General features: G+C 29.1%; 5 protein-coding genes across 5 annotated transcripts; 4 read left to right on the forward strand and 1 right to left on the reverse strand.

Moving 5' to 3' along the window:
- Positions 1–2,237: 2,237 nt before the first annotated feature.
- On the forward strand, positions 2,238–4,204 carry LOC115725419 (rac-like GTP-binding protein RHO1). Its single transcript, XM_030654936.2, has 7 exons — positions 2,238–2,360; positions 2,616–2,703; positions 2,786–2,895; positions 3,395–3,458; positions 3,580–3,644; positions 3,953–4,018; positions 4,109–4,204. The coding sequence occupies exons 1-7, from the start codon at positions 2,238–2,240 to the stop codon at positions 4,202–4,204; spliced, it is 612 nt and encodes a 203-aa protein (XP_030510796.2).
- A 1,540-nt stretch (positions 4,205–5,744) lies between these two features.
- Positions 5,745–11,941, forward strand: LOC115725417 (rac-like GTP-binding protein RHO1). Its single transcript, XM_030654932.2, has 7 exons — positions 5,745–7,074; positions 7,414–7,501; positions 7,578–7,687; positions 7,796–7,859; positions 8,091–8,155; positions 8,368–8,433; positions 8,520–11,941. The coding sequence occupies exons 1-7, from the start codon at positions 6,976–6,978 to the stop codon at positions 8,619–8,621; spliced, it is 594 nt and encodes a 197-aa protein (XP_030510792.2). The 5' UTR covers positions 5,745–6,975; the 3' UTR covers positions 8,622–11,941.
- LOC133038948 (uncharacterized) lies at positions 9,445–11,941 on the forward strand. The gene is made up of 2 exons (XM_061117650.1): positions 9,445–9,699; positions 10,392–11,941. The coding sequence occupies exons 1-2, from the start codon at positions 9,445–9,447 to the stop codon at positions 10,797–10,799; spliced, it is 663 nt and encodes a 220-aa protein (XP_060973633.1). The 3' UTR covers positions 10,800–11,941.
- LOC133039437 (uncharacterized) lies at positions 11,065–11,874 on the forward strand. The gene is made up of 2 exons (XM_061118344.1): positions 11,065–11,553; positions 11,608–11,874. The coding sequence occupies exons 1-2, from the start codon at positions 11,065–11,067 to the stop codon at positions 11,872–11,874; spliced, it is 756 nt and encodes a 251-aa protein (XP_060974327.1).
- A 1,071-nt stretch (positions 11,942–13,012) lies between the features above and the next one.
- On the reverse strand, positions 13,013–17,236 carry LOC115725411 (protein MET1, chloroplastic). The gene is made up of 7 exons (XM_030654928.2): positions 16,604–17,236; positions 15,456–15,562; positions 15,265–15,359; positions 15,091–15,167; positions 14,878–14,998; positions 13,398–13,457; positions 13,013–13,280 (listed from the first exon to the last, which is right to left on the reverse strand). The coding sequence occupies exons 1-7, from the start codon at positions 17,011–17,013 to the stop codon at positions 13,137–13,139; spliced, it is 1,014 nt and encodes a 337-aa protein (XP_030510788.2). The 5' UTR covers positions 17,014–17,236; the 3' UTR covers positions 13,013–13,136.
- Positions 17,237–20,044: the final 2,808 nt, after the last annotated feature.

Below are 20,044 nucleotides of genomic sequence, written 5' to 3' on the forward strand. Positions count from 1 at the left end.
GTTAGCGTTATTTATAATTAAATCAACGTTTAATCATTGATTTTGTTGTTAATATAAATGGTTACTTAAATTTATTATTATCGTGAATACATGAAAAAATTGATTTGGACCGACTAAAATGTCTTATTTTTTTGGTAATCTTTGTCAAGAGATTTAAATATTTTGCTAAAGTTAATTCTTTGCTTGCTGATTTTAGCAAATATTAATTTTTAGAAAGTACTTGATTGTTTTAAGTTGGAGTGGACGGGATCCAATCAAATCTAATTGAATTGAACTAATTTAATTTAATCAAAAAAAAAATTGAATATCTAATTATAATTAGATTAGATTAGGCGTTAAAAATTGAATTCTAATTGGATATTAAAATTCCTTTAAATATATATAATATTCTTAGCCTATAACTAGAAAAAAAAAATCCTATAATGATCAAATTCCATTTCTATATTACCAAAAAATCATTAGTCCTTATTCTTATTACTTATTTGTCAAAACATAATCATAAATAAGATATCAAAAATAAAAATAATAAAAAAAATTAAAGATCGTATATCTTCTTAGAATTTATTATAACCTTCATTTAAAATATACGAAAAAACTAATTAAAACATTTAATACCATAACAGGAAAAAATTAATTATATTTAAAACATTAGAGTCAAAATCTTAAAAAAATTGTTTAAAACATTTAATTACTATAACATAGAAAAATTCACAGAAATAAGGTAAAAATAAAGCGTCTGAGAGACAAAGAGAAAGATTCGAATTGAACACGAATTCGTCAAGAAGAAAGATCTTCTAGAATTTGACTAGAGAAAAAGAACACAGTCTGCAAAAATCTATAGAACTACGATCAAGGGAAAACTTCACCTTCCTTGCTCTGATACCGTAATGTGGAAATAATAAACTACAAATAAAATTAAATGAATTGTATTGTCTTATTAGTCTAAATTGAGTTAATTACAAAAATGAAGTGAGGACTAATATATATACAAAGCTAGCATAGTTAATTAACGTAACCCGACCATAAAAACTAATAAACTAGAATCAAGAAAAGAGAACTAGCTAAATGAACCTTAACTAAGCTAAAGAACCGACTGTAACTAACAACTAACTAACGATAATTCTATTAGAATGTCATATGATCAACTTTTGAGGATGAAATAGAATTCGCAAACATTGCCTTACATCTTACAATTTTCAATATTGATGAAAATATATGGCCCCAAGGAGAGACACAATAATATTACTAAGAATAAGAAGTGGTATAAGATGAGTCACATACTCAATCTCAAATTCCATTATGAATCATGGAAGCACACTAACAACTCTATCTATCTTGTTTCAATGAATTTTCAACTTGGTATATAAAAGGAATTTTTGGTCATATATATATACACATTTTTCATTTGAGTAAGTACTACATCAAGTGTAGTGAGAAAATTGAGAATAAACCATATAAATGCATCAAAATTTATTTAAGATGGATCCCACTAAACGAATCTGTATTTATAATGTTTTGGTGTAAATTATGTGTACACCAAATCATTGCTTGCATTGAGTAGCCTAATTAAGTAGATTTGAAGCCTTATAACCAACTTAACTACTTTATTACTTGCCAAGTAGGATTAGTTGTGGTGACTTTGACAAATTGATAGATCTCCAACATTGCTCATATTCATGTGTAAATTCTTATTTCAGTGTAATATTCCAATAAAGGGTTATCTAGTAACACTAAACATAATCTCTTCAAGTTAACACAAAGCATGATTATTAGTTGTCTATTTCTTCCTTGATTGCTTTGATCTTTTCTTGGGTGCCCACAACATTCTTGTACAATGCTCTCTCCACTTCCTATTTCATAATCCTAATCCTTTCATCAAATTATAAATAAAAATCAACCAAACCATAACAAAACATCATCATCAACATTCTTGTACCAATGCAACAAGCACTTGGTATCAAAAAATATCAATGAAATATTTATACCTAATCATCATTAATGTACCAATGAAATATAAAAAGAAGGTATCTATAGTGTCAAAGGAATCTAAACTTTCCAAAAGTATATATAGATTATCCCAATTGAAATCAAAAACCGGGTAGCTTCAATAATTTCTTTCCATTCAAAAATTAAGTTGTTTCCTTTTTTTGTTTCATTACCCATTTGTTAATTAGGGTTCCATGGGATTATGGGTATTTAGATTTTAGAGGAGGAGAGAAGATTCTGAAAATATGAAAATGAGGGCTTCTTCTTCATCTTCATCTTCATCTTTGAGGTTCATAAAATGTGTGAGTGTTGGTGATGGAGCTGTGGGAAAGACTTCTCTTCTTATTTCTTACACCACTAATACTTTCTCTGAGGTTAGTTAATTTCATTTCAACCTATCAAACAAATATTTAATTTGATTTTTTATGTATATATAGTTTTTTAAAATTGAATTGTAACGGTTTGTTACTTTTAAGAATTTGTTGTTTTGACCTTGATTTGGTGCAATTTTGTATTCTTAATTTATTTATTGTAATAATATGTGATTTTTGTTAATTATTTGAATTGAAATTTAAATTATGTTATACAATTGAAATTATATTTATTTCATACTTTGGTGGAAAATACAGGATTATGTTTCAACTATTTTTGACAATTTCAATGTAAATGTGGATGCGAATGAAAATACTATTAACTTGGGATTGTGGGATACAACTGGTAAGTATTGAATGACTAAAATTTAGTTATATTTTTTTTAATTATTTTTGTGACTGAATTTTTTCTATTTTATGGTAAATAGGACAAGAGGGTTATAACAGGTTAAGACCATTGAGTTATCATGGGACTGATGTGTTTATACTAGCATTCTCTCTCATTAGCAAAGCTAGTTATGAAAATGTTTCCAAGAAGGTTAGGCCTTATTTTTTTTAAGTGGGCACTTATAATTTATTAAAGGGTAAATACTATTTTGGACCTTGTGTTTTGCAAAAGTTATTAATTGGACTCTGTGTTTTGTTAAATGACAAAATAGACCCTGTATTTTCTAAAATAGTACAAATAGGACCCTGAATTGATTTTTTGTCAAAATAAATTTTAATTATAATCCGATCTAAAAGTGCTATGACAAATCTGTTTACATTTTTTGTATCTGTTCGTATTAAGAAATGTCTTCAAGTTGGTTGTATTAAAAAGAAAAGTTATCAAGAATTAAGCTCAGGGTCTTTGTACTATTTTAGAAAATGCAGGGTCCATTTTATCATTTTATAAAACACGGTAACTTTTACAAAACGCAGGGTCTAAAATAATATTTACCCTTTATTAAAATATCTTTCTATATAGAGAGTTGTTAATCCCATTAATGTGTTGTTGATGCCTTTTATTTTTTATTTTTATGTTTTTTAATTTCCAGTGGATTCCTGAATTGAAGCATTTTGCACCAGGTGTTCCAATTATTCTTGTTGGAACTAAACTTGGTATATTTTTCATCTTTCTAATACTTAATACCATTTTGATTTTCTTTTTAAACAAATATGGTAATAATATAGGATGAATTCCTCTTTTTTCATTTTTTTCCTTTTGGTTTTGTCAAGCTAGACCTTCGAGATGACACACAATTCTTCATAGACCATCCTGATGCTGTTCCAATTACTACAACTCAGGTAAAATCTTTAGATACTTTAAGGTGGAATTGGTTGGAGGTATTCTATTTATTTGTTTGGTTACATTTTAAAGTATTAGAATATAATTCTAATGGAATGATCTTTTAATAACCATTTAGCCACCATTCCAATGTAAGATTTTAAAAAAAAAAATAAATAATTTTTTTTTTTAATTTTTATGCATTTTAAATTTTATTCTGTTCTATTTTTATTCTAATTCTCTCATTCCCATTCTTATTATATTTTCAATTCATTTCAAATCAAACCACACCTAATAGTTTATATTGACATGTCTATCATATTTTAAGGGAGAAGAACTGCAAAAACTTATCGGAGCAGTTGCTTATATCGAATGCAGCTCGAAAACACAGCAGGTATACAAACATAATAAAACTTTTTCTATTCTTTCGAATGAAAATGGCTTCTTCATTTTTTATTAATAAACTCATTTTGTATACATACAGAATGTGAGAGCAGTCTTTGATGTGGCCATAAATGTAGTCCTTCAACCCTCTAAACAGAAGAAAAAGAAAAGCAAAGCACATTGCTCCATAATGTGATTTGAAGAAGAATAGGTAAAGAGACAATAACAACAATTAATCTTCATTTTGAAGAAGAATAAGTAAGAGTTTATGAAACTCTTTTAAAGAATAAGAAGAAACATATGGGTATGTTTATAAACAGTGTTTGTTTTTTCTTGCAATTTTTGTATTAATCCAAATTTTATTATTATATTATTTTTTTTATAAATTATTTTCAATATATCAACCAAAATTAAGTGGATTAATGAGGAGAAACTTATATCACTCATAGCATTGTTATCAAACTTATACTCACTTTTCTTAGTTTTTGTAGCTGAGCCAAAACCATAGTATATATCTCCTCAACTTCATGATCATTGTTAGATTGTATGTAAGGGAGAGAACGAGAGAGATGAAAATAGAGAAATTGAGAATTTAGTCTATTGATCAATTGAAGAAGAGTACAAGGTATATAAAGGCAAAGCTATCATTAGACACACATGACAGCAAGGATACAAACATAACAGTAAAAATAACAGACTTAACTAACAGTTGTAACTGCCTAACTAACTTTGTCCTTAACAATCATCATTTTGACATTATTTTTATTTCTTTGGCCGACCATATTATCAAAACCATTATTCTTTATTTAAGACCTTTTTGAATAATACGTAGACATAAATTTTTATCTTGTTGTGTTTTTACGTAATTTTTATTTTTTATTTTGTGTTTCCAACATTTATGGAAACACGAATTTTGATATACAAGTTTTGAGTATCATTGTTATGTTTTCATGAAATTGAGATGCAAACATTAACATAATGTAAAAGTGATGTATAGTGTAGATCTTGACTTGTGCAAATGTACTAGTTGTAACTTGTAACTAGTTAATTTATAAATAAAGTGATTATTTGAACTTCTTTTACAAAATTTTACAAAAAATACTTTCTTTTTTTTTTTTATGTAAAAAGTATACCGTATAAAATTGTAAAATTGTACATAATTTGAATGAAAGATGTATTAAGTGGGCTGGAGCTGGAGTAGGCACTAGTAATTTATAGAGAATTGTTAAAAGACATTCATAATGCCTAACATCATTGTAAGGTGCAATATCTTTATTCAAACAATTCAATATTAAGTCTCACTTATTTTACTTTAATAAAGATTATAGAAAACTGTTAACTAATTATAGTAGTATCAGGCACATTGGTGCCCATATGACAATGCTCTAATTTATAAGATATCATTAGCTCTGTGTTATAATTAGTTAGTGTTTAAGGTGCCCAATGTACCACATTAATGTGATATTTTATAATTGGTTAGCGATTTTTAATATTTTTTATTACATCAAATATGTAGAACTTGATGTTAAAATGCACTAAAAACGGTATATTTTATAGTGCTTAGCACCTTAATATGTACATTTAGAGATATGATACTTAATTTTTTTTTTCTTTCTTTCTTTACTTTCTCTAAGAGCACTCACAACAAGTGAGGTGTATGATAGCTAAAAGGTAAAATAAAATAACTAAGAGTTTAAAATTAAGCTCCATCTAATGCTTTAAACTTTTAGCAATTATACATATTTTTAAACTCCAAGAAACTCTTCTCTACATATAGCTCAATGAATAGTGGTGAGGTAAACATATTTTATATTTTTTCTTTCTCTTTTTTGTTTCCTTAATTAATTTTTTATTCTTCTTTTTACTCATTTGGGTATTTTTTTTTTATTTTTATTAATAAAATATATGTGAAGATATAATATTTAAATGATATAGAGAAAAATATAAAGAAGTATGGTGTAATGTAAATATGTGAGGTAAATTAGAAAAATTGAAATTTTGGTAAAGTATTTTAAAAAATAAAGTAAAAAAGTTGTTGAGAGTGCTCTAAAATTAGCTTCCATCACTAAATGTTAATTTTTGAGGATAGTGTATATATAAGGTTACATACGCAAATGATATTGCTAGTCTTAATTGAACTTTTTTTTGTCCCAACATTTGTGGAAACACATTTTGGTATCCAATAATTAAGTTTTGAATATCATCACACCTAGCTACCATATTAAATTAAGTTATTAATTAATGATAAATTATTTGGAAGGATATTATTTCCTTTTTTAAGATTAATTTATTCCATATTCCTCTTTTTTTTTTTTTTTCCATTGTGAGAAAAAGGAAAGTAGAATCAAACGAATTCAAAACCTTCATATATATTCATAATAATAATTATTATTAATTAATGCATATATAAATAATTTAGAAAAACAAGAACACATTACAAGAGTATATAAAATTAAAACACATTAATTGCTATATCTGAAAGTGAGTGAGGTAGTTATATTCATATGTATGGTAAGAACAAGCAAAACTTACAAGAGTGCTTGCCGTGTGGCCCAAGAAACCAAATATTTGAAGTTTTAAGTCCAAAATGGAAACCAAATATTTGAAGTTTATTTGTATCATTTCTTTCTTTGATTGATTTCTAAATATTTGGCAAACATCATGTTTTAGATGAGTATACATTTATATATAAATATGTATATATATGTCAAAAGCAAAAGAATATATATAGCCTTTTAGCTGTTAGGGTTCAATTTTTTCTTTCTATTATTCAAAGCTTTTTCCTTTTGTAAACTTTCCTTCCTTTTTTGTTTTTTCTTTTTTTTCATTACCCATTTAGTGTTAGGGTTGGGGAATGCCTTATTTAGAGGAAGAGATCAAAAGAGGAGGAGGAAGAATATATATGATCTCAGGCTTTGGTTTCTTTTTCTCTTGTTTTTTTCTTAAAAAAAATTGAAAGTAGAAACAATGAGTACTTTGAGGTTCATAAAGTGTGTTACTGTTGGCGATGGAGCTGTAGGAAAAACTTGTCTTCTTATCTCCTACACTAGCAATATTTTCCCCGCGGTTAGTTTCATTTCAACGAATTGTGTTTTTTTCAAGAAAAATTTGATTTTCTTTTATTATAATTATTTGAAATTGAATTGTATTAATGGGTTTCTTGTTTCCTCTTCTTTATAAGAATAACTAATATTTTATTTGTTTGTTTCATTTTTCTTTGTAAATATTATGTTTTGTTGTTACATTTTTCTTTGTTGTTACATTTGTATTCTTTTATGGATTTTAGATTTATTTGTTTTAATGATATGTGATAATTATTAATTATTTAGACTAAAATTTAGATTATGGATTCTCTATTACAATTAAAATCATATTCATTATTTCATACTTTGATGGAAAAAACAGGATTATGTGCCAACTGTTTTCGACAATTTCAGTGCAAATGTAATTACAAATGGAACCACTGTTAATTTAGCATTATGGGATACAGCAGGTAAATATTGAATGAGTAAATTTAAATAGACAATATTTTTTTATGAGTCTAAATTTTTTTATTCTATGGAAAATAGGACAAGAGGAATATAGTAGGTTAAGGCCTTTGAGTTATTGTGGGGCCAATGTATTTATAATTGCATTCTCTCTCATCAGCAAAATTAGCTATGAAAATGTTTCTAAGAAGGTTAGGTCTTGTTTTCTTATGTTTGTAGTTATCATTTTTTATAAAATATATATTTTAATTAATTTATACTATTGATGTCTTTCTTTTTTTTTTTGTTTTCATCTACAGTGGATTTATGAATTGAAGCATTATGCACCTAATATTCCCATTATTCTTGTTGGAACAAAGCTTGGTATAGTTTTCATCTTTCTATTGCTTACCATTTTGATTTTCTTTTAAAGAAATTTATGTATAGTGCATGTATTAATCTTTTCTCATGATATAGTTCATTTTCATTTCATAGTAAGAATTGGTTGTTAAGTATTATCATATTGTGTTTAGAATTGGTGAAACTTATGGTAATAGGATGAACAAGAATGTTTCTCTTTTCTCATTTTTTTTCCTTTTTGTTTTGTCGAACTAGACCTTCGTGATGACCCGCAATTCTTTATAGACCATCCTAATACCGTTCCAATTACTACAACTCAGGTGAAAAATTTACTCTTTACAATATTGTAAGGTAGCGTTTGGTTAGAGGTAAAGAAATAGAATAGAAAGGAAAGGAAACAATTTTCATTCCATTCATTTGTTTGGTCTTTTTCCCATTCTCACTGCTATGTTTTCATTCCTTCCAACCAAACGCCACATAATAGTTTAGTTAATTATTGGACTTTTTTTTCTTTTTTGTCTATCACATTAAGGGAGAGGAATTGCGAAAGCTTATTGGAGCATCTGCTTATATCGAATGCAGCTCGAAAACACAACAGGTTTGAAAACACAAAACCTTTTTTCCCTTCTTTCTGATGAAATTGGCTTTGTTGTCTTAATAAACTCATCTTGTGTATATACACAGAATGTGAAAGGAGTCTTTGATGCTGCAATGAAAGTTGTCCTTGAACTACCCAAACCGAAGAAAAAGAAAAGCAAAGCATTCAAGGCTTGCACCATAATGTGATTTGAAAGAATTAATAGGTGTAATTAAAGAGACAACAACAACAATTTAGAATAATTAAGAGTTCATGATTGGTATTATCCACTTGTGTAATCTTCTTATGAAACTCTCTTAAAGAAGAATAAGAATTAATGTGGTCTTCACTATTGTTAAGTAGTATGACTTGCTTATATATTTATATAAAATTCAGGTTTTTATTATTATTTTTTTTATAAATTGTTTTATATATAATCAAAGTTTGTAAAATCTAAGGATTAGTATGTTTTGAATTAACCATGTAATTACTCATTAGTATAATTATTAAGAAAATTAATAATGAATATGATTAAAAAATTAATCATAATAAATGAAAAATAAATTTTAGGAAATGTCCATAAAATTTTTAAAAAGCATCCCTAGCCTATTAACTATTATTTTCAATCTTTTTTTATAGAAATTTTTACATGAAAAATCACTTTTGCACAATTTATTACCTAAATACATCTACACGCCTATGTCTACATTTTTACTTACAAAGTTGGTTTTATTACACAAATACCACTTAGTCATCATTCCATACATACACGTGTGCTTTCCCCATCCATCATCAATCAAATCCTACTGTCTTCCCTCTCTTTTTTCATTTTCTTTTCATTTCATTTTCGATTCTTCATTTCTGTTTTCTAAGTTCATTTGAATACAAGTAACCTCCATTAACCACCCATAATTGATCACGTTTTTCCCTCTTCTTTTTGGTTCATCCACGAATTTTCAACTTCCTCTTAGCCCACGATTTAGCAACTGTTTTTCCCTCTCTGTTTCAGTTTTTTTCAATCTTATTTATAAGATGGCAATCACTCGTTCATCATCATCCCCTTCTCCAGTTCTCAAACAAAAATCAAAAATAGGCAAGAAATCGTTGGCCAGCAAATCCAAGGGTAAACGCCCGATCATTGAAGATTATGATTCTGATTTTGAAGCTCCAATGCCCAAGCGTGGGAGACCCCATTCTTCGAAGAAAACGAAGCTCAACTTGGAGGAGCACACGGTTCCAGAAATTTCTGGGAAAAAAACTATTTCACCTGCTGAAGATCGGACTCAGGTTGGTTTTTAGTTTTATTATCGTTTCCCCCTTTTCCTTCATTTATACTTTACCCAGATTTTGGCGTTTTTATGTTCATTCTGCTTTGTGTAATTTTAGGGTTTCATTTGCGCATTTCGTTTCATGTTTTTAAATTTTTTAGTTATTTATTGTTGGTTTTGAACATTTCATTTGATTCTTCTCTGGGTGTTGTTCTTTAATTTGGTTTTGTTTTCTTTATTTTCAGTGTTTTTTTGTGCTTACAGGTTATGTGTTTTGTTTTCGTTTTTTGTGTTTTCAATCAGTCGTCTGTAGTTTCTTATCAGTTTTTTAATAGTTTGTTAATGGTATGTTTTGATGTGTTTTCGATTTTCATTAGGTTTAGTTGTTTGCTGTTATATTTTAGGTTTCAAAACGATTTTCAAATCTTTGCTCTATATTTTTCTATAGTTGTATATGTTTTGTAGTTTGTTTGTTGTTTTTATATAGTTTTATTGTTCTTTTTATACTGTATTTTTCGATTTCCTTTAAGGTTAGTTGTTTACTGTTTTTTTTATGTTTCCAAACGATTTCAGGTCTTTACTGTTTTTTTTTTCTGTGTAGTTGTTTGTCATTGATAGTTTGTTTGTAGTTTGTTTATAGTTGTATTACAGTTTTCATACTGTTTTATTCAGGATTTATAATTTATTGTGGCCATTTTCGTTATGTTGCAGGTTTGGGACTGTAAATTTAGTCCTTCTGATTTTTACAGATCTAAGTGTGTATGCACCAGTGTTTATTCCGTGATAGATAATATTAAGAACACTTTATCTGTTAATTTGCTTTCTTTGTTTCGTCAAACTCAGTTTGGGCATTTTCTGGATATGCCTGAGTTTGTTTTTCATCCGCAAGTCGTACATAGTTTATTACTAAGGGAAGTTTTCCAGCCCAATCCTAAAGAGTTTTGGGCTAAGGTTGCTGGCCGTTGCATACGGTTTAGTGTCGAAGAATTTTACCTGATTTCTGGTTTAGATTGTTTCGGTGATTGTAACAAGTTGTTGTTTTCACAGGAAACAAATCAATTGGTAGAAACATGTTTCCGTGGTGTAAAAACTATTGACCACAAAGCCATCGACAACTGATTGTCTTGTTTGGCACCATGAGTTGAGTGGCGTATACTCGGTGAAGAGTGCTTTTAATTTGCTTCAGAAAGCGAAAGGAGCTTGGAATACTGTTGAAGCTTCGAAGTTTTGGAATGAACTTTGGAGATTAAAAATACCTCCAAAGGTTAAGAACTTGATTTGGAGAGGAGGAACTAATTGTCTCCCAACAAAGGTCCAATTGATTACTAAAAGGGTTGATGTTGATAGCCTATGTCCCGTATGCAACTCGCATAATGAAACAATAATGCATGTGCTTGCTTATTGTCCTATTGCAGCTCAATGTTGGGAGAGGGTAGCTATTACCACGCCTACACAGCAAGAAAACTGCTTCTTGGACTGGTGTGTCTCGGTCTTCAATAATGCCAACACAGAAACTTGTCGAATGTTTTGTATCTTATGTTGGGCAATTTGGGGAGCAAGAAACGACAAAGTATGGAAGAACAAAGACTCTACTGCCTCTTTTATTTATGCTTTCGCTGCTACGTACCTTGAGCAATGGAATTCGACACAAGCTCCTTATTTGGAGACATCACGGACTGGACTACTGGCCGGGGATGGGAATGACCGATGGTGCGCTCCAGCTGCTAATGTAATCAAGGTTAATGTGGATGCATCAATATTTGAGGGTAGACAAGACTATGGCTATGGAATGGTGGCTAGAGATGAACATGGTTTTATGTTGGAGGCTACTTCTCGGCTTTGTCATGGGAGTGTACGTCCGGAGTTAGCTGAGGCAATTTGAGTCCGAGAGGCTCTAAGTTGGATAACAAATAAAAATTGGCCGCAGGTGACTCTAGAGACTGATTGTTTGGTGGTGGTACAAGCAATTTGTAATCCAACTCTTATGACTTCTCTGTTTGGTGATGTAATAAAAGAGTGTCAAAATCTGCTTGTGAACTTATGTGGTGTTACTATTTCTTTTGTAAAACGGTCAGCAAATTTAGTAGCTCATGAAATTGCTAGAGCTGTTATTTCTTACTCTGATCGTATTTTCAGTATGGGGAATGTCTCAACTGATTTGCTTCCGTTTTTGGTTGCTGAATTTGAAGTTTAATAAAGTTTGAATACTTTCTTAAAAAAAAAAACTTAAATTTTTCAAAAAAAAAAATAATAAATTAATATGTACGTTAAAAAAACAGCTAATTTTCTTGATCATTAAGTTTTTCTGTGTCATATATATATTCAATAAGGGTGCGTTTGGAAAGCCACAATGTAATTGGATTTGTGTAATTAGAGGTAATTACATAATTTGGCATGTTTGTCTGACCATGTAATTACACTGTAACTGTGTAATTGGAAGTAATTGAGGGGTTCCAATTACACTTTCCAATTCTCACGGCCCCCATGAGAATTGAATGTAATTACACTGTGTAATTGCTAAAAACTTTCCATATTAAACATTAGCTACTAAAAAATATTATTTTCCCATGTAATTACTAACTATTTTACCAAACAAGATATTAGGAATTTATATGTAATTACCACCTCATATCCAAACACACCTTGCATTTTAAAATATAGTGTAATTACTACACAGTGTAATTACCACCCTAGTAATTACTCTATCTAGTAATTACACAGTTACTTCCAAACGCACCCTAAACAAATAAATTAAATAAATGTTTTGTGTACTGCGACGTGGGTGTGTTACTAGGAAATTCATCATTAAATACTGACAAGTGTCATCAAATAAGAATATAGTTATTAATACTACTATTCACAATTTAGTGAATTGTGTGAATTATAATTCCACTACAAGTTATTTGTGTAGCCAGAAGAGTACTCGTTCAGAGTTCATTCTATCATCTCAAATTATTATAAAAAATTAGAATCAAAGAAGATATGGAAGTTGATTAACATCCCACAATTTATTTTTATTATTTTTACACTTGTAAATATATATATATATATATATTTACATTTTTACAGAATTTTATATAGAAATTTCTATTGCAACTAATGTTGCAACCTAAATCGCAACAAAAAACTATAAACCTCTCTTACAACTAGCGCTGAAAAACAGTATAGGGAGTAATTCCAGTTTATCATTCTTTCAATTGAAGACAAAGTGGTTGATATATACTATGTTTGATGTTTTCAAAATGATGAAAATATTGAAATAATGAAAGAAAAAACATTTTTCTTTTCAAAACTACACAACATTTGTTCAAGAGAAGTAAAAGAAAACAATATGAACAAATTAAAAACAAATTGATTCCCTGAAACCAAAAGCCTCAGCCAACCCTTTTGTTAGCTTTACATAAGTTTACACAATTTATATATAAGAAAATAATTTAGAAGAATAGTACAAATTTCTCAGTTCTTGTTGAAAATGCCAAATATGGACTTGATTGCATTAATGGCATTTTCATTGATAAATGACTCATCAAATCTCTTTAGCAATGGATCAAAGTCTTCAGATGCTCTTAGGGTAGCAAGATCAGGATCTGTTCTGATTCTCTGTTCACAAAAACATTAAATAATTTCTTCAATTTTTAATTTTTTAAAAAATGGCATTTTTCAAATAGTGATATAATTTGTGGTATTTTTGTAACTTTGTTGTATAATTAATATTACCTGGAAGTCTTCATATCCATTTTTCAAGGCATCTTCTAGGGCTGATAATCCAGCTTGTATCTGTAAAACAACAAAGGTATAATTTTAGGGATAATTACATAAGACACTATTTTTTGTAAAATATTTACATTTTTGCGTTCAAAAAATATTTTTTTATATTTTTACGGTTTTCCAAAAAATAATACGAAAACAACATAAAATCAACAAGAAAACAACATAAAAGTAACATGAAAATAACATCAAAATAACAACAAAAAAACAACAGAAAATAACATACATATAACAAAAAATTAACAACAAATGAACAAAATTTCAACATAAAAAGACCGTATTTTATGTAAATAAAATCAAAAAAATCGTAAAAATATTTAAAATTCCGTGAAACCGTATTTTTGTTGTTTTTTTGTTATTTTTATGCATTTGTGAAATTAACCCATAATTTTAAATGTTAGCTATTCTAGTTCAAAGAAATGATAATTTTTTGTGAAAAAGATAATTAAGGATAACATGAAAAATTTTCATTGGGTTTTAAGGTATAAATTTGTAAAAATATGAATTTTTCTCAAAAATGTTAGAAAATCTTAGAAAAAAATTAAAAAATATGAGAAAAACAATATAAGTTAACTGGTTACCATCTGGTTACCTTGTCACTCTTATTTGGTTTTTTAATATTTTTTAACTTTTTTGAATTTTTTTCATAATATAATATTTTTGAGAAAAAAAAGAGCCATATTTTTACACAAATATTATAAAATCCCATAAAATTTATAATTTTCTAATATATTTTTTTTTTCTTTTTTACTGTATGGCGACTCGAATTTCTCGAATCGGATTTCAAAAGTTCATAGGGTGACATTTATATAATAGGGTTTAACTATGATGATGTTAATTTCTGGCTGGTCACCATAACCACTACACTTCTTGCATTTAGGGTTGGGCTTGGGCCCCAAATAAAAGGAACTTTTATTTTAGAACATAAAAGGAATCCGAATTCTGAAAAATACCATTTTATATGTAAATTTTATACAAGTGCTATATTTTACAATGGGCTCCAAAAATTTCAGGGCCTACAGCATTTTGTACCAATTTTTTCATCAATAAAATTATTTTAAGGTTTTTTACACCTCATGCCAAAATTTTCAACTTTTTTACTGTGGAACATAATTTTTTAAAAAATGTAGTATTTTTTTTCAAAAATACTTTGTACTGTGTTAAGTTTTCACTGTTGTTTTACGATTATTTTTTAGTTGTTTCAGTATTATTTTAATTGTTCTGTTTTGTTTTGTTATTTTTTAGTTGTTTTACAAAAAGATAGTATTTTTGTATAAAATTCCGTGTGGTAATTACCTAAAATTCAATATTTTTGTGAAAATCCCAATTTTTTTTGGTTTCTAAGCTTTTCTTGTTAATAAGTTAATTTATGTGTAGTTTTCTTTTCTTTGTTATTGTATTATAGATAAGTAATAATTAAAAACCATACCTGATTAAGCTTAGAATAACAACAAGCAACATTGTAACTTGCTACTGAAGCTTCATTAAGATCTGGTTTTGATCCCAAAACAGACTCAAATTTCTCCAATGCTTCCTCATACTTACCATTTCTATACAAAACCAAAAAAAAAATGACAACTTTGTTAATCAAATAAGTCCCAAAATTCACAATCAAAACACATTGAATTAGACATTGTCATACTTGTAAAATTTAAGCCCTTCTCTAAGATCAATTTCGCGCTGTTGCTTCTGCTCTTTTTTCCTCATGTAATTTTGCATCTGAAATCGTTTACTCGAATCGAATCAAAACTAAAAAAAAAATAACAAAAATTGTGCTTATTGTTTAAAACAAAACCAATTAATTAGTACTACTCACTTGAATTTCCCTCACTCTATTGCTAATCACACCCGAGTTTCTTTCGGCTCTAATGATCTCCTTCTCGGTCAATTCGCCATCCTCTTCTCTCTTCCCTGAAAAAATTTCGAGTAAAATATGATTTTGTTTGTTCAATTATTTCATGTTATGATCAAATAAAGTGGAAAGAGATATGGGAGTATATAACTAACCATATCTCTTCTCCATTCTCATGAGCAATGGACCAATTCTTTGGCGAATTGTGTACATTGTTCTTCCATATTCGGCTGCAGGCCATATTTCATCCCCGAAAACTGCACTGCACACAATTTTTTACAACAATTTTTGGTCAATTATTTTCATCTTAAAACTCAAATGTTAACACAAAATGAAAACTGTAAACAAGTTTTTGTTCAAAGACTTGGAATTTGTTTTCCCTTAAGGCATTATTTGATTCAATCTTTTCCATACTAGATTGCGCGAAAACTAAAATCGCCATATTTTTTTTTTCGAGGATTTTTGTGTAGAAAATTCAATTGTAGTTCAAATAGATTTCACACTATTGATTAGCAAATTCAAGCTCATTTCAAACCAGATTTACAACAATGTGTAAAAGTGTAGGAAATTCATATTGGTTTTTATTTGATGGCATTTTTTGTGAGAAATTTATGCACAATTCATACCAATATGTAAAATTACTTAGTATGCCAATATTGAATTGCTAAAAGATAAAGATAAAAGCTTTATTAGTGCCCTTTTTGTGACACATTCCAAAAGTAAATTGTTCTGTTTCTGAGACTTGTGAAAACAAATCTTTTTTTATTTATTTGAAGACTTCTGCATATAGAAAAATACTCAACCTAATGTGTAAAATTACTATCCCAAAATTGATTTGCTAAAAGCTATAAAGATCAAAGCTTTATTAGTGCCCTTTTATAACACATTTCTTAAACTAAATTGTTCTGTTTCTGAAACATATTCTTACAAAAAATTGTGAAACTAAATCATTTTTGTAAATAGAAAAATTCTAACAAATTTAAAACTAGAAATATCCCAAGATTGAATTGCCACGAGCTAGAAAGATCAAATCTTTATTTTGCCCTCTTTCAAAAAAAGTGTATAGCTATGTGTAAAAACTAAATCAAGCTCTTGTCTTTTTGAAGACTTTGCATAGAAAACTCAAACCAATGCTAAAAACTTTAAACTAAATTACCATATTCCTTTTTTCAGACATTTAAATGGAAAACAAATTCAAACAAATTTCACAACAAAAGTATAAAATTTTTCACTAAACATTATTGAACACATATCACATAAAAAAAATAATAGTTAGAATTGAAAAATCAAACAACAAACAAACCTGGTGGAAATGACTCTATCACCAACACTAAATTTCCCAGTCTTGTCAGCTTCACCGCCGGGCGCAATGGCGTCGATATAAGTCTTACCATCTCTTCCCTTAGCAAATTTCAATCCATAAGGTTGAACTATCTCAACCTCATACTCTTCATAAGGTTGTTCTTCTTCTTCTTTTTCTTCTTTCCCTTCTCCTTGGCTGGAACCGCTCTCAGAAGCGGTTTCAGCCTCGGCTTTTACTACAAAATTCAATGGTTTCGCCAAAAGGGTGTTGCCAAAAGAGGTTGAATTGCTCAAAAACAGTGTGTTCTTGAGTGAAAAACATAACTTGTTAGTAGCTGTTGTGGTGGTTAGGATTGATTTTGGTAATGGTGAAGTGTAAAGAGAAACATGGCTACTTGGAGCTAAAGCCATGGTGATTGAATTGAATAATTGGTTTGTGAGTTTACTTTGTGTTTAGAGACATTTGTGGAAGACTATGAAGAAACGTTTGCCACAAAGTCCCCAAACTCACAAATGACAGAGGTTTTGGTTCTTTTTTTGGATTGGATCATGTTAGTGGAGTCATTTAGTGGCTCTGGTGTGTCTTTGTGTTTCTGTTCAATTGGGTTGTGCCACGTGGCATTTGTGTTTTTGATGATTGGGAGAGAAAAAGAGTTGAGATGTTTGTTGGTTTTTGTTTTTTGAGTTTATTTGGGCCTTCTTTTAGTCCAATGGGTCAAAATTGGGTAGGCCCAATACTTGTTTTGGGTTGGATCATGTTAGTGGAGTCATTAAGTGGCTCTTGTGTGTGTTTCTGTGCAATTGGGTTGTGCCACGTGGCAATTGTGTGATGATTGGGGAAGAAAAAGAGTTGATATGTTTGTTGGGCTTTTTCTTTTTTGTTTATTTGGGCCTTGTTTTAGTTTAAATGGGTTACATTTGGCAGGCCCAATTGTGGGAAGAAGAACTAAAAAGGGCCCAATTAGAAAAGATTGGACAAACTTGAGAATCATATAACTTAAAGTGGATAGTTCAATTGTAAAATTAGAAAGAAAAATGGGATTTTTACAAAATTACTGAATTTGGAATAAAAGTTTACAATTTTACTGTCACACAATTTTTTTTTACAAAAATATTGTCTTTTTATAAAACAACCGTAAAACAACAAAACAGAACAATTAAAACAACAGTAGAACAACTAAAAAACAACCGTGAAAACTTAATACAGTACACAGTATTTTTGAAAAAATTCCGCCCCACAGTTAAAAAGTAAAAAAGTTAGAAATTCTAGTATGTGTTGTAAAAACCCCATGAAAAATAGGAAAATTATTGTTGGTTTCTAAGGCAAAAAGTTTGCAAATATTTGCATTATTTTGAAGAAAAAAAAATTATTTTATAGATATTCTATTTTTAAAAAGGGATATATTGAGAAATAGCTCTTTTATTTATCAATTAACCAAAACTACCTCTAATTTTATATTTAATTGAAACATACCTCTTTTTATATGTATTGTACCCAAAATACCCTGATATAAGGGAGTCACATGGAGAGTATATTGATGTGACAGGGGTAAAATCGGTAAAATGTTTAGAAAAAGAGGTAAAAATAATAGGTTTTAAAAAAGAGGGTAAAAATGAAAGAGAACAATATAAAAAGGGTATTGAGTCTAATTTCCTCTTTTTAAAAAGTACGAATTATGTGAAAAACAGTATAAGTTCACTTACTAACTAATTATCTTAAAGAGGAGAATTCTACTAATTTATCATTAAAAGAGAATATACATTAAAGGGAAAAAGTCCTTAGTTAATCAAAAATAAGTTAGAGAAATTTTATGATTGAGAGAATTCGAATTTTGAGTATGTTATGTGTGGTATAATTCTTCTAAATAAAAAAGTCTTCGCTTTCGTCAATTTACTCGTGGTCCCGGAAGGAGTCTCGTGGAGAGATACTCGTATTCGGAAGAGAGTTTCCGGATGTCTATCATGTTCACACTGGGTCAAGTCTTCAGGATAGCTAGTCTTCTTTGGAAAGGAGTTCCAACTGACTAGTTATTCCTCCTGGAATGATAGATCCAGATAGTCGACTTCAACGAATTTATATCCTATCCGAAAGCGTCTACAGTAAGTGCCTTTGGTCCGTGAGTCCGAAAGCTAGTTCATGATCCTGGAGGCCATGGTACTTACGCTGACATGGGGACTTTGCTAAATGAGTAGTTGGTTAATAACCTCGTTTCTTGCAGCCACCAACTTTAAGATCTTGATCCTAAGGCTATAAATACCACATTGACTCAACTTTTGAAGACACGATTGGAAATTATGAGTTGAAGAACTCTGTTCAGACGAGAGAGAGAGAGAGAGAGAGAGAGAGAGAGAGAGAGAGAGAGAGAGAGAGAGAGAGAGAGAGAGAGAGAGAGAGAGAGAGAGAGAGAGAGAGAGAGAGAGAGAGAGAGAGAGAGAGAGAGAGAGAGAGAGAGAGAGAGAGAGAGAGATTGAGTTTGTGTTTCGTAAGAAGAATTAACTGCAGATGAAAAAGATTATTCGGTGAAAGTGTGAGAGTTGAAAAACTTTGTAAGAATCAACAGAGAATCTCGTCTCGACTGTATCGTACCTATTCTTGCTCAATCAATAAAGAAAGATTACGGTGGTGTTCCAAAACTGGAGTAGAGCCATAGATCACATTGATCTATTGGACTTGAACCAGTATATGTCTTGGTGTTGATTTTTTTTATTTTCTACATTTAGCGTTTTATAGTTTTAACACTCTGTTTGCCCCTATTTTATTTCCGATTATTATTTTTGTTGTTAATCTTATCATTGCTAATTTGGTTGAATATTTTAAAGTTTTATTAATTTAATTCTGTACCATTAGTCTTAATTTTCTCACATTATGCCTATGACTAAAATACAAAATAAAATGAAATTTGTGTGTGCCAAAAGGCTTGGAATAAAATTGCATAATATCATCTATTTACTAGAAAAGAGAGAAAAAAGTCACTTTTGTTTTGCTTTAATTTTTGTGCTTTTTCAAGTGCTTGCTTGGTAACAATTATGTCTTTAAAGTAATAAAAATGTATTTAAAAAAAAAGTAATAAAATTGTTTATGCAAACATTGTTAGAGAAATATTCCATTACCAATTTTGCTAGTAAAAAGAAAAAGAAACAATTCAAACATTACTTACTCTTTGATCAATCAATCTATTTTTGTTTTTCAAATGTCACTATTTTACAACACTAAACTAAAGAAAGTCACCACAATCATAATTGCAATTGGACAATAAGCCCTACCCCACTTAGCTACAAATATCACATAAAGGTTCTTTTGAATCATAAAAGCCATTATATGAGAAGAAAACAAAAAAGATGTGGTAGAAATGGAACTGAAAAGAATTTGGATTTTTTTGTTTTTGTTTTTCATGATATTTCATAGAATATTATGACCTTATCATAGATGTTTTTGATATTG

Source organism: Cannabis sativa, chromosome 6, assembly GCF_029168945.1.
Source record: "Cannabis sativa cultivar Pink pepper isolate KNU-18-1 chromosome 6, ASM2916894v1, whole genome shotgun sequence".
NCBI lineage: Eukaryota > Viridiplantae > Streptophyta > Magnoliopsida > Rosales > Cannabaceae > Cannabis > Cannabis sativa.

Coding starts and splice junctions, on each gene's coding strand:
- LOC115725411 (XM_030654928.2), bottom strand. CDS start 17,013: ATGGCTTTAGCTCCAAGTAGCCATGTTTCTCTTTACACTTCACCATTA. Junction 14,999..15,090: donor GAAGGGCTTAAATTTTACAA/GTATGACAATGT, acceptor GGTTTTGTATAG/AAATGGTAAGTATGAGGAAG. Junction 13,458..14,877: donor GTTATTCTAAGCTTAATCAG/GTATGGTTTTTA, acceptor GTTGTTTTACAG/ATACAAGCTGGATTATCAGC.
- LOC133039437 (XM_061118344.1), top strand. CDS start 11,065: ATGCATGTGCTTGCTTATTGTCCTATTGCAGCTCAATGTTGGGAGAGG. Junction 11,554..11,607: donor TACGTCCGGAGTTAGCTGAG/GCAATTTGAGTC, acceptor AATTGGCCGCAG/GTGACTCTAGAGACTGATTG.
- LOC115725419 (XM_030654936.2), top strand. CDS start 2,238: ATGAGGGCTTCTTCTTCATCTTCATCTTCATCTTTGAGGTTCATAAAA. Junction 2,896..3,394: donor ATGAAAATGTTTCCAAGAAG/GTTAGGCCTTAT, acceptor TTTAATTTCCAG/TGGATTCCTGAATTGAAGCA. Junction 3,645..3,952: donor TTCCAATTACTACAACTCAG/GTAAAATCTTTA, acceptor TCATATTTTAAG/GGAGAAGAACTGCAAAAACT.
- LOC115725417 (XM_030654932.2), top strand. CDS start 6,976: ATGAGTACTTTGAGGTTCATAAAGTGTGTTACTGTTGGCGATGGAGCT. Junction 7,075..7,413: donor CTAGCAATATTTTCCCCGCG/GTTAGTTTCATT, acceptor TGGAAAAAACAG/GATTATGTGCCAACTGTTTT. Junction 7,860..8,090: donor TCTTGTTGGAACAAAGCTTG/GTATAGTTTTCA, acceptor TTGTCGAACTAG/ACCTTCGTGATGACCCGCAA.
- LOC133038948 (XM_061117650.1), top strand. CDS start 9,445: ATGGCAATCACTCGTTCATCATCATCCCCTTCTCCAGTTCTCAAACAA. Junction 9,700..10,391: donor CTGCTGAAGATCGGACTCAG/GTTGGTTTTTAG, acceptor GTTATGTTGCAG/GTTTGGGACTGTAAATTTAG.